General features: G+C 39.1%; 1 protein-coding gene across 1 annotated transcript in view; it reads left to right on the top strand.

The window, feature by feature from the left end:
- Positions 1-13,624, top strand: part of EYS (eyes shut homolog) — a 1,011,092-nt gene that overhangs the window by 471,056 nt on the left and 526,412 nt on the right. Inside the window, exon 28 of the mRNA XM_076332996.1 lies at positions 4,546-4,745. Within this exon, the coding sequence (XP_076189111.1) occupies positions 4,546-4,745 (200 nt within the window). The remainder of the gene's footprint in view (positions 1-4,545; positions 4,746-13,624) is intronic.

Below are 13,624 nucleotides of genomic sequence, written 5' to 3'. Positions count from 1 at the left end.
CTGATTGTGAATTTGGAGAAGCTCACACACAGAGCCCGTACACTGCTGCAGCAACAGGAGAGCCTTATGCCTCCTGTTCACACCCTGAGTGAACTGAAGAGGCCCCAGTCAAAGGATGAGATTTTCTGTGTTCTCGGAGAAGACTAAAAAAGAAATAAATCTGAGAGAAAAATAAAAAAAGAGTACTTGCTGTTTTTTAGAAAGTCCTGAGGAATCAAAGAAAAAAGTCAGAGACAAAAGCTGTCCTCACTGTTACTGCCCCTCAGCCTTTCAGTGTTATGACTGCTTGGTGGTACCTGGAGATCTCAGCACTTCCTCTGCTTTCTAAATGGAATATTTTTGATAAGAACTCCAACAAGGAACTGGAAATAATTTTGTGATTTTGGGGGAGAGTTTCATTTTGGTATTTTGTTCTTTGTGTAGGTTTTTTGTTTGGGTTTTTTTTTAATCATTCATTGCTAGCAAATTGTTGGTATAAGTTACACAAAGTCATAATAGGAATAAATGTTGTAATGAAGTACTTGCTCTATGCACATAGATTTCACGTTGGAGTAAGTGACACTGCACATAAGTGTATTGGCAGTTCTGTTCAGGAACTGCTAGCTGCATTAACTACTCCTGATCCTAGTACATTCATACTTGTTTCTTCACCTTCCATTGAAACTTTTCCGTGTGTTTCTTGTCAGATGTCAATATTAAAATTACAAAGTCCCACCTATGAGATCCTTTTATGCTGCCAGTGCATTCAATCACCTTGCAAATACCCTATCTGTCAAAAGGAAATACTGATTTCTGCCTGTTTTGTTGAATACAAAATGGTGTCTGCTGTGGCATTTGGAATCTTAAGGCAACGCATCATGGTTACCTTCTTCTCACTATTACTGCACAAGGCTATTTAAAACAAGAGGTGATGTCACACTAACAAAGGACAAATTTCTGCAGACAGTTGCTCCTGCTTCCACAAGCATTAGTAGTTCAAGTTAAAATAAATAAATTTAGAAAACAACTTTCTAAAAAGCCTTATCAAGAGGACTTGTGCAGAAAATAACTATGCATTATTACTTCTTAAATACAGATTATTTTTCAACTTACCCTGTTCTTTTTTTTGTATCTAGCTAGATTTTAAAACTTTTCAGTCAGACTTTGGTGATTTCTCTTTGCTCCTTCTAAGTGTCAATGCTGACTTAAGAACTTCCCATGTCCCCATCTTCAAATAATTCTCCCCTCCTTAATAGTTTCCAAGTTATACCTGCATAACTGATTATGGTTCATGTGCTGAGAAACGAATTAGAAAACTGGCTTTCAAAAAACATTAAAGAAAGGTTTCTTTGGTCTTTTTTTGTTGATTTGTTGTTTTGTTTGGGGTTTTTAACAAGTATTTCAATCTATTATTCTAGCACAACTAAGAAGACAATACAGCATGATTTGGGGTGAGGAAATAGCAGGGAATAGAGGAAGGAATTAAGAACATCATAAGCCAGAACTGCGCCTGAAACATTGATAATCTAAACCCACTGGCAATTCCTGAAGAAGTTTATTCCCCTTTGATTTCACTAGGAAATGAAAGTCAAATTACTTTTGAGCTTCAGGCCTGGATTGCTGATCAAGATTAGAGTGTACAGTTCTGTTCTGTGACATAATCTACAGATTTTTAGTTGCCATAAAGGTGCCAACTTTAGGAATAGTATGAGTGTATAGTGATGGTAACAGAGCTTCCCTTTTGCTCACAACACTGTATACCTCCTTTCCCCAAAAAATGGGATTGAGAAGAGGAAAGAGAAAAATGAAACGGAGAAACTGGCTTCATGATCAGTGAGGCATTGCAAAATAGGTTTATTTTCTGCTACTGGCAAATATTTGATTCTAATGGCAAAAAATTGCAGTCACCCATATTTATGTGCAGATGAACAGCGTTCAGTCTATTAGCTTGAGTTATTTGTCACCATTTAAACTTGGTACTTATTCTCTGTATCTGCCAGCCAAATACTGTAAATGTCTAAGGGACCAAGCCTGTACTGATCTCACTGCAGGAGTGGTAGTGATATTTGTTTGTTTTACTCAAACAGGTTATTTGTAAAATTTTGGAAGTATTACTGTAAGATTAAGACTTTGTCTTTGAAGCTTAAAAATTAGGCATTTTTAAATTCCAGATCAAAATAGCATTTCAGATTTAGTAAAAGTTAAAAAACCCATTGAGAATAAGAAGGTACAAAATGAAGTATAAATAAGTGAGCAATTGTGACACTTTTATATATATACAAATTTATGTTTCAGAAAAACTAAAATGACCCACCTTTGTGAATATTATTTGGGTAATTTTCAGGTTTCTTAGTTATTCAATGGCAGTTTTCCTTTGACAGGATCTGATCACTTCTAGGCGAGAAGAGGTTAAAGGATATCTTACTTGGTTGGGAACTGGGCACCTAAGGTGCCCAAGAAAGTCTTTTTTCCCCTACTGTACTGGAGAAGAGAGGGAATATTTCTAGGACTGTGAGTTCCTGCAGCTGTTGCTCTGATTTGGGAACTGTCTGGTTAGGGACCATAGTTAAGATTCAATCTCCCATTATAAAAAGGAAGACAAAACTGAAATAGCATTGATGGTTAGGTGAGCTTGTCTTCAGGGAATCAGGGTGGTTGGGAATTTTCTGTAGAGCCAGCTATTCCCTAATGCCAAGCTGTAAAGTCAGTCCCTGGTAGGATCCAAGGTAGGCAGGACTTGGTCATAGCTGTGTTGCAACTTCAGTTGGCCATCTAATGTCCTTGTTCTTTTAGGCTACGAATTACAGCATTTGCTGGTGGTGTGGTAGCTCACCTACTTTGGGATAAAGTTATTTGTGGCATTTTTAACATAGTTGTATGTCTGTTTACTGAAACAATTTTCTTGCCTTAGTTAAGAACAGTGCAGACTAGCACTTCTCTGGTAACAGAGTGTACTCTGGTTTTTTGCAAGTTTAATGATGAACTTTTAACTGCAGCACGTCAAAATATAGTGGAAAGTGATAGGTGTGATTTCTTTCCTACAAACTGTCTGGTTTTTATGTTACTGTAAAAACTAATTACTGTGCGCAGTTTTGTACAATTTTACAAGAACAATACATTCCATAGAAGAAAATGAAAAGGTTTTACATTGTTTGCAACTTGCTATGACTGTGATGGCGTATTGAGCCAAAACTGTGAATATTTGTGTGAGCTTTGAGCTTACCCTTAGTTACTTTGATGATTTTGATTTTTTTAAAATTTTAACTTTTGACTTATAATCAGGTAAAAATTTGATCCATTAATTGATAGATTTTTAATTTATTCTGCTAATGAGCAAAGCTGTAAAAACAGAAGTAGTAGAGAGGGATACAAGTGAATACAGATTAAGAAGACTAGACAAGAGAAGTTACTAGACTAGGAAAAAAGCCAGAAAGTTGGAACTGTGAATTGATATTTTTTATAAACAGAACAAAGAAGACTTATGTTTGCCAACAACAAATGTAATTAATATAGCAAAAGACTACTTCTAGAACCTAGACACAGGATTTTTGGCATCCTGTGGGATGTTTAATTCAATTAGTTTAGTAATGCTCACTAATAAATCATCCTGTATACACCCAGCTGGAGAGCTTATAGAAAAATAAGTTGTTTTTTCACAATTCCCCATGGATATCTGAATTTACATTCTGTCAAAGCAACTGTAGTACCTGCAGGAAATCTGAGTGCCCTTGGATATCCTTAAAGAATTAAACCTTCTAAAGTTACAGGAATGTGAAAATAAATTTAAAATACTGGATTTAGCTAGACTATTTGGGTGGCAGCAGCAAAATAAAACTCCTTTGGGATATAGGTAAAACCTAGGTTTCTGTGCTCAAGGGCAAAACCACATTTTTGCACTGGCAATTGCACTAACTAAACTCTCCTGTACTTCTGGAGAAACATTAATTTGCTACTACTTTGCATGGTTTGAATTTGATGACTTTCACATTAGCTTTATCAGAGGGAATTGTTACTATGTGAACACATAAATGTTTCTACATGTTTCTATTTGCAATATTATGCATTAATTGATAATAAGCATTTATCAGGAAATACTGATAAAAGGCTTGTGTGTGTTGGTTAATATAAGTGATTTTTTATTCTGTCCAGAATTGTCTTACTAATGTGGCTTTTTTCACTGCAATAGGCCCTACTATAAAAACTTAGAAGGAATAATTGTATAAACTATGTCTCAAAAACATGCTTTAAAATTTTAGTAAAGGAATCATGAGTGGGAAGCACATACTTACGGCTGTAAGACTGTGTATATAAAAATATATTTGCATTTCTACAAGATTAATTAGTAGGAATAAGTGTAGTGTCAAGACTGAGTATGAGTTGTAATCAAAAGATCTCTATATAAGAAACTGCCCCAAATTAGAGACTTTTGCTTATCAGACAATAAAAAAAGTCCAACACTCTTTTTCTAATCTGCAGATTCAGTCTCTTGCACTTGCTGTTGATATGAATGAATAAGTAATGTGTTTTAAAGCTGTGTAGTCAATGTATTATTATTTCTCTCCTCAGGAATGTGAATCTGCGCCCTGCATTAACAGAGGTTCTTGTCAAGATGCGGTCAATGCATTTGTTTGTACTTGCCTGAGTGGGTACACTGGCAGGTTTTGTGAAGTTGATGTTGATGTTTGCAGTGAGCCCACACTGAACTCAGTTCTGTGTTACAATGGAGGTGTATGTGTTGATGGACCTGGAACAACTTTTCATTGCAGGTTAGTATCAATACTGTCATATAACTGCTTTAGTTAATACACATTGATTTGCTAAGATTTCAGGGTGGTAGTGTTACTATGTGCAGTATGTGAACTCAGTTGGATTTGATACTCAATCTAGTGCTTAAAAATATTGTTATCTTAAACCATTCACTGTTTAACATCAGGCCCTTTATCTGGAAACTTATCTTCTAGTGCTTTTCAGAATTATATGTGGAAGCTTCTAACATAAACCCACCCCAAAAAATTTAAAATCATTATGTTTACAGATATGTATGTACTCCTGCGTTTTGTATGCAAAGAGAAAATTGATTTGCAATCAAATTTAGGTGACAGGTAGTTTGTATAATATGTGTACACAGACATATATCCAAAGAAATTTCCTATGATCTATCATCATCCTCCTCTGGCTGTTTAAGGCTTCTGACTAAATACATGTAATCTTATAGCTTATATACTTGTAATATAGCAAAACTCCTTTAAAATTAAGCTACTTTATAGATTGTATACATTATTCTCTACTACATCTTATCAACTCACAAATATTGTCTAAGTCCCTATTCAATTGCTACATTTGTAGAAATATTAAATACTAAGAAAATATTTTATAAACATATTAAGAATGAAGCATAAATATCTTCCCCTATACAATCATGTGTTCAATGTCTGGATTTTGATTGATGGCCAAAATTGAAGCTTAAGGATAATATTTTTATTTTTAAAAAAAACACCTGCACCTGTTGATCCTTTGTGTCCTTCTGTTAATAGTTACGGAATTTCATTAGTATTCAACAGAATTAACAAGGCAAATGGTCCACTGACAGCCAGGAATTACTGTTGTTGTAATTTAAACAAATATTTGCATTGATTGCTGGCATTGTTTTACAGAATCCGAGAGGATCATAATCTGTGATCAACTTCTATCCTACAACTAAATGGTGAAGTTAAAATGACTCGAGGCACACAAACACATTAACAGATAAAATCGCCACATGTCAAACAAGATACAATAATTATATTCATGATCATAGAATCACAGAGTATTTTGAGTTTGGAAGGGACCTTTAAAGATCATCTAGTCCAGCCCCATGCCATGAGGCAGGGACATCTTTCGCTGGATTAGGTTGCTCAAAGCCAAGTCCAACCTGACCTTGAGCACTTCCAGGGGTGGGGCATCCACAACGTCTCTGGGCAACCTGTTCCAGTGTGTCACCACCCTCATCATAAAAAAAGTCTTCCTTATATCCAATCTAAATCTACCTTCTTTCAGTTTAAAAACATTGCCCTTTGTCCTGTCACTGCAGGCCCTGAGAAGTCGTCTTTCTCCATCTTTCTTATAAGCCCCCTTTATACATTGAAAGGCTGCAATAAGGTCTCCCCAGAGCCTTCTCTTCTCCAGGCTAACCATCCCCAACTTTCTCAGCCTTTCCTCATAGGAGAGGTGTTCCAGCCCTCTGAACATTTTCATGACCATCCTCTGGACCCACTCCAACAGGTCCATGTCTGTCTTGTACTGGGCACTCCAGAGCTGGACGCAGTACTCCAGGTGGGGTCTTACCAGAGTGGAGTAGAAGGGGAGAATCACCTCCCTCGACCTGCTGGCCACGCTTCTTTTGATGCAGCCCAGGATACGATTGGCCTTCCGGGCTGCGAGCGCACATTGGTGGCTCATGTCCAGTTTTTCATCCACCAGTACCCCCAAGTCCTTCTCGGCAGGGCTGCTCTCGATCCCTTCATCCCCCAGCCTGTATTGATACTGGGGGTTGCCCCGACCCAGGTGCAGGACCTTGCACTTGGCCTTGTTGAACTTAATGAGATTTGCATGGGCCCACTCCTCAAGTCTGTCAGGGTCCCTCTGGATGGCATCCCTTCCCTCAAGCGAATCAACTGCAGCACTCAGCTTGGCATCATCCACAAACTTGCTGAGGGTGCACTCAATCCCACTATGTCACTGATGAAGATACTAAATAGTATTGGTCCCATGATAACTCAAATATATTATGGTTTAGCTTAAACCTCTCAATACATGCTAAAATAATTCACATTAGCTTACTTCTGCAGTGGGCTTCTACCTGCACAAAGACTATTTCTGTGGCTCAGATGTCTGGTAATTTATTTAGCACCTATTGTTTGATCATCAGTCTGAAAATTCAATCCTGTGCATTCTCCTATTTCTTCTTTCCTGGCTCACGTTCACTCTAGCCTCCTTTTTTCAAGCTTTGGGTGCTGCAGCATCCTTTCTTCTTTCACAAATTAATCTTTTGAATTAAATGAAATTACTTTCATTTCTCCTCTCTTCTGCTTGGGAACTTACGCCAAACATTGTGAGGGTAACTACCTTGCACTTGCTTCTGACCCCAACATTGGCCATCAGGAGGAGCTGTTCATGGAATCAGAGTCAGGAAAATTGTGAACAATTAAAATCAGGATTTTTAGTGTTGCCAAGATCACAAATGTTTTCATGAGTGATGTAAGACTACGGTGAGGTAAGTTGATGTGATATATGGTTGTGATCCTGCAAAAAGAAGTGCCATACTTGATACAAATTTCTTCTTCTGAGGGGTTCTGGGGAAAGGACTTTTTTCAGCTGATTGCCTCTTCTATGTTGGTATGCTTCAGAAGACAGACATAACTCTCTTATCCTTCAGCAGCTGCTAGCATTCCAAGTAATGTGTACAAGGTGGAAATAAGAAACATAAAAAGATCATTAAGTCAGGTTTGCTCCTGTACTGTGAACATTATGATATGAACACTTCTTTTCTACCATACCTTCTGCTTGCTTTAAGCAGTCTGAACAAAACCCATGTACAGACTGGAGAATAGGACTGATACGGAGGATGGAAAAGCAGAATAATTGAAAAATAAGGAAGGAAGAAATAGCTCCTACTCTAGCAATCCAACATTTGAATGAATCCAAATTTGAACATCCAAATGAATAAGGAGTCTTAATGCCTTTTACACACTCACTGTGGGATGGGCAGGAGGAAAGACAAAATCCAGTATCGTTTAGAGTCTCCTTGTTTCGGGGATCTGGCTTGGGATGTTTGTATTATTGTGGCTGGTAAACCTGGACATAGCAAGTAATGAAAAGTGTCCAGTAATGGGTAAGTGTCAAGCTGCCTTAACTGTGGGCAGCACTGCCAGCTTCAGCTATGATGTATGTGATATTTTACCCAGTAGTATAGTGAATGGTTCAACTTTTCTTGAATTATGTGGGAATCAATTACATGAACAACCCTACAGGCTTTTTCCTGAAATGAATATGAAAAATACTCTTTGGGATAGCCCTTGAATTGTGTGTTATCTGAAATATCTTTCTCTTTTCAAACCCTTGGTTTAAAATTAAAACAACTCAATGGAAATGAGAGGGGTGCTGGGAGTTGTAATTCAGTTCTATCCTGGGCAGACTGCCACTGAATCAGGGCTTCAGGAAACAGATTAGCATCTGAAAGGATGCCCACCTACCTTGCTTTGTATTTTAGTCTTCTTGATTAAAAGAACTGGCTGCCACAACAACAAACACTATATAAATTAGCAAATTAATAATGAAGTTGTCATTGGGCTCAGGGGGGCTTTCAGAAGACAATTCAACCCAACCTACATATGGTTGATATAATGAGTATGTAATAGGAATTCTGAAGCCTTTTCATAGTATTTTCCAAGGATTTTAAGGAAGAGAAACTTTTCCACATAAAATACTGATTTTTTTCATTATATTTAATCCACAGTTGGTTCTTCCTCACTTTTGCATCTTTTGGTCCCAGACCATTCAGTATGTTTGGCTTGGGATTTAAAAAAGTAAAAATAATAATTAAAAAAATTCCTCTCTCCCCATGCATGCTCGCACTGAGCCTTTTTCAAATGTGCACTTCAGGTACTTCCTGCTGACCAGGTTCAGAAGTCATACTATCTTGAGAAGGATTATCTGTGCAGTGCTTTCAGTCTGATGAGGTGAAAATAATGTCAACAATCTTATGACAGGCCTTACCTTAGATTAATTTGTTGAATATTATAGCTTTATTGTACTTTTTCAGCACATTATAGCACATTTCGTTTTTGTAATATTTTTGTATCTGGGTTTCAGCTGGGATAAAGTTAATTTTCTTCCTAGTAGCTGGAACAGTGTTGTGTTTTGGATTTAGGATGAGAATAATGTTGATAACACACTGATGTTTTAGTTGTTGCTAAGTAGTGCTTACACTAGTCAAGGACTTTGCAGCTTCTCATGCCCTGCCAGCGAGAAGCTGGGAGGGGGCACAGCCAGGACAGCTGACCCAAACTGGCCAAAGGGATATTCCATACTATGTGACATCATGCTCAGTATATAAACTGGGGGGAGTTAGCCAAGGGGCGGCGACCGCTGCTCAGGAACTGGATGGGCATCAGTCGGTGGGTGGTAAGCAATTGCATTGTGCATCACTTATTCTGTATATTCTTTTATCTATTATTATTATTATTATTATTATTATTATTATTATTATTATTATTATTATTATTATTTTCCCTTCCTTTTCTGTCCTATTAAACTGTCTTTTTCTCAACCCACAAATTTTACTTTTTTTTTTCCCCAATTCTCTCCCCCATCCCACTAGGGGCGGGGAGGGAGTGAGTGAACGGCTGTGTGGTGTTTAGCTGCCTGCCGGGTTAAACCACAACATTTTGTTAGGGAAAACAGAGGTAGTTTTTAATGTCATTCTGTCTTTTGTCATCCACTCCAAGTAATTTTTTTCAGAATTTAAATATATTTAGTGGTATAAGATAACTTTGTTGGTCTTAGAAATGTGTAGGGTCACAAGTAAGTTTGATCCTATCATTTGATTCATTAAGAGAGGCTGGTGCTGGATTATATTTGACTACATTATTTGGTTCAGAAGTGAAGCTTTTTTGGCAGCATCTTTCAGAGGTTAGTTTATACTCACAAGACAATTCAATAGGCTTGATTTTTGTATTCCAAGGGCAGGTAAGAGTGAATATTTGATGAACAGAATACCTGATCAACAGAATGTCAAGGTTTTTCTTCCAGCTCATAAGATTTTAGTAAGAAAGAATTCTAAAATAGGAATATGTTGTTCTACATTTCCTCCAAATGCCCAGCCCCCTGAGCTGGAAGACAGGGATGGGGAGCAGAATGAAGCCCCCATCCACCCCAGGGCACTGAGGGAGCTGGTGGAAGTGCTCACCAAGCCACTTTCAGTCATTTATCAGCAGTCCTGGTTAACCAGGGAGGTCCCAGTTGACTGGAGGTTAGCAAATGTGACGCCCATCTACAAAAAGGAGCCAGAAGGAAGATCTGGGGAACTACAGGCCTGTCAGTCTGACATAGGAGCCGGGGAAGGATATGGGGCCGATCATCTTGAGTGCCATCATGCGGCATGTACAGGACAACCAGGTGATCAGGCCCAATCAGCATGGGTTTATGAAAGGCAGGTCTTGCTTGACTAACGTGATCTCCTTCTATGACAAGGTGACCCGCCTAGTGGATGAGGGAAAGGCTGTGGATGTTGTCTACCTAGACTTTAGTAAAGCCTTTGACACTGTTTCCCACAGCATTCTCCTCGAGAAACTGGCTGCTCATGGCTTGGACGGGTGTACTCTTTGCTGGGTAAAAAACTGGCTGGACGGCCGGGCCCAGAGAGTTGTGATGAATGGAGTTACATCCAGTCAGCGGCCGGTCACAAGTGGTGTTCCCCAGGGCTCAGTTTTGGGGCCAGTTCTGTTTAATATCTTTATCAATGATCTGGATAAGGGGATCGAGTGCACCCTCAGTAAGTTTGCAGACAACACCAAGTTGGGCGGGAGTGTTGATCTGCTCGAGGGTGGGAAGGCTCTGCAGAGGGACCTGGACAGGCTGGATCGATGGGCCGAGGCCAGCTGTATGAGGTTTAACAAGGCCAAGTGCCGAGTCCTGCACTTGGGTCACAACAACCCCATGCAGCGCTACAGGCTTGGGGAAGAGTGGCTGGAAAGCTGCCTGTCGGAAAAGGACCTGGGGGTGTTGGTTGACAGCCGGCTGAACATGAGCCGGCAGTGTGCCCAGGCGGCCAAGAAGGCCAATGGCATCCTGGCTTGTATCGGAACTAGTGTGGCCAGCAGGAGTAGGGATGTGATTGTGCCCCTGTACTCGGCCCTGGTGAGGCCGCACCTCGAATACTGTGTTCAGTTTTGGGCCCCTCACTACAAGAAGGACGTCGAGGTGCTGGAGCGTGTCCAGAGAAGGGCAACGAGGCTGGTGAGGGGTCTGGAGAACAAGTCTTATGAGGAGCGGCTGAGGGAACTGGGGTTGTTTAGCCTGCAGAAAAGGAGGCTGAGGGGAGACCTCATCGCTCTCTACAACTACCTGAAAGGAGGTTGTAGCGAGGTGGGTGTCGGTCTCTTCTCCCAAGTAACAAGTGACAGGATGAGAGGAAACGGCCTCAAGTTGCGCCAGGGGAGGTTTAGATTGGATATTAGGAAAAATTTCTTCATTGAAAGAGTTGTCAAGCATTGGACCAGGCTGCCCAGGGAAGTGGTTGAGTCCACATCCCTGGAGGTATTTAGGAGATGTGTAGATGTTGCGCTTACGGACATGGTTTAGTGGTGGACTTGGCAGTGTTAGGTTAATGGTTGGACTCGATGATGTTAAAGGTCTTTTCCAACCTAAATGACTCTATGATTCTGTGATTCAAATAAAGAGTAATTATTTTTAGATGTTGATGTTGATATCTACCACTCATTCTTATTTGTGACTGTGAACGGATTGTAATGAATTCAATGATAAGTAGCGAAAGGCTGTATACTGCTGTTTATAGTCTCACATATACATGAGAAAAGGTTGAAGGACCTTTAACTCATATTTAACCAAGCATTCACTAGCATTTGTAAAAGAATATAACCTAATAATTACTTGAATACTAAGTTAAAGGGGCAAATAATGTTGTCAAAATCAGTCATAGTAATACATCATATACATCAGCTAGTATCCTTGGAACATCTTGTAGAAATCTTTAAAATATATGACTTTCAGACATCTTCAAGTGGTAGAAATTATGCTGGAAAAAATACGAAATCTGTATAATTTAGCCTGACTTCTGACTTTCATAAGGATAAGGGACTAGTATTATGATGGAGTGTATCATATTAAATTGAATTCAAGTATCAATGAAAAGACATCCACAAAATCTGTAAGCAACTTAATTTTTTTTCTTCCTTGAGATTCTTCATGTGCCATTTGGCACTCAGAAAAGCCTTTTGTTTTCTTCTTGTAACTATTCTTCCCTTTTCTTTCTCTAGGTGAAATCAAATTGCTCTTGAAAACATTTGCATTACATTCTTCTATATATTTTATTTATTTAAGGTTTTTCTTGCCACAGTTGGAGCACATGTAGAACACGTAATTAAAAACCAAATCTGTCCTACAATCTTATTCTTGTGCTGCTTAGGAAAACCTGGTAAAAATAAACTAAGATCAGTACATTCATATTCTTGTATTCTACTGATAAGGAAGCATGTTCAGATTTTAAAATATCTTGTTTCCAGTTCCCTTCTATTTTAATTTTTCTTTATCTGTGTGAGCAAGGCGTCCCACTGGAGCATCAGGCCTCATAACTAGCTAGGGCCTCTGCCGGGATCCAGGAAAGGGATTAAAACAGTTCAAGAGTGGAGATGCTGTATGAGCAGAAAACTGGAGTCTGAAAAACATATTACCTGTAGCTCTGGCATGCAGACTGCACATAAAATAAGTAACGTTAAAGTAGAATGGTTTGTCTTAGAGCATGTATAAGGTAAACAATATATTGCTAGTATGAAGCAGATAGTTGTAGGGGGAGCCTAGGGGTGCAGAGTCTTGTAGGGCAACCTAGGCAACTGTATCCAAAAAAGCTGCTATTTAATTCTGTCATGGTGTGCAAAAGGAGTTAATCCGTATGATTTGTTAACTGAAAAGCTTCATTTCATTTAGCTGTTGATAGACAGCTTGCAAGGTCTGACCAAAGTTGCAGAGTACACATTACACAGAGCTATGTATCTAAGTTTCTCAGAGCACTGAGATAAGTGTAAGAAGAAAGTCATTTTATGATATGGAAGGAGTGACTCCAATTCACTGGAACATCAGAATTTCTTAAAACAGGCAAGTCATAAAACAACAGATTCTCACTTTCGTATGTGCTGTGAATACTTACACAGCACTCTGTTTCTTTCTTTGTCTCCTCTGTGTGAAAACAGATGCCCCTCCATTTATCTGTAGATAACGAGATGGGTTCTGCATGACTTGCTGATTTCATAATCAACTGCTTAGTTCTTTACATTTAGTGAAGCATGAATATTTTAGGGTTTTCATTGTGTGTAAGTATTAGGTTACATGAAAATACAAGAATGGTTGTCCTGGTTTGAGCCAAGAACCATCTAACCCTGTATGCTATTTCCAACGGTGGCCATAAGCAGATTGCCAGGAAAGAATATGAAAAGTGCATGCATATTACTTTTCCTCCAGTACTCTCCTATGCTCCCTCAAACAGGGGTTTTCCTGAGCTTTTTGTGGTTTGTTCAGTAGAAGTTAGTGAGTCTCTTAAGTACTTACACAGTCTTCCCTTGAACCTATATAAACTTCTCTGAGGAGGGGGCTTTGACTAGGCAATCTCCAGAGGTCCCTGCCAACGTCAGCTGTTCTGTGACAAGACTACTCAGCAAGCAGACCTACAGGTCTAGCCTGTTGCATGAAAAAATGCCTCCTTTTTTTGAGTACTGCTCCTGCTAGCTTTATTTCATGTCCCCAAATTCTAGTGTGGAAAAGGAGAATGAAAAGCTGATTCCAGGCCATCCTTTCCTTGCTTTTGTGGGCCACTGCCATATTGCCCCATGCTCCTTCCTTTCCAGGCTAAAGATTTCTGGCTTTCCTAGTCTTT

The sequence above is a fragment of the Aptenodytes patagonicus genome, chromosome 3, assembly GCF_965638725.1.
Source record: "Aptenodytes patagonicus chromosome 3, bAptPat1.pri.cur, whole genome shotgun sequence".
Lineage (NCBI taxonomy): Eukaryota > Metazoa > Chordata > Aves > Sphenisciformes > Spheniscidae > Aptenodytes > Aptenodytes patagonicus.
This window is presented reverse-complemented; position numbering and strand designations above follow the sequence as displayed.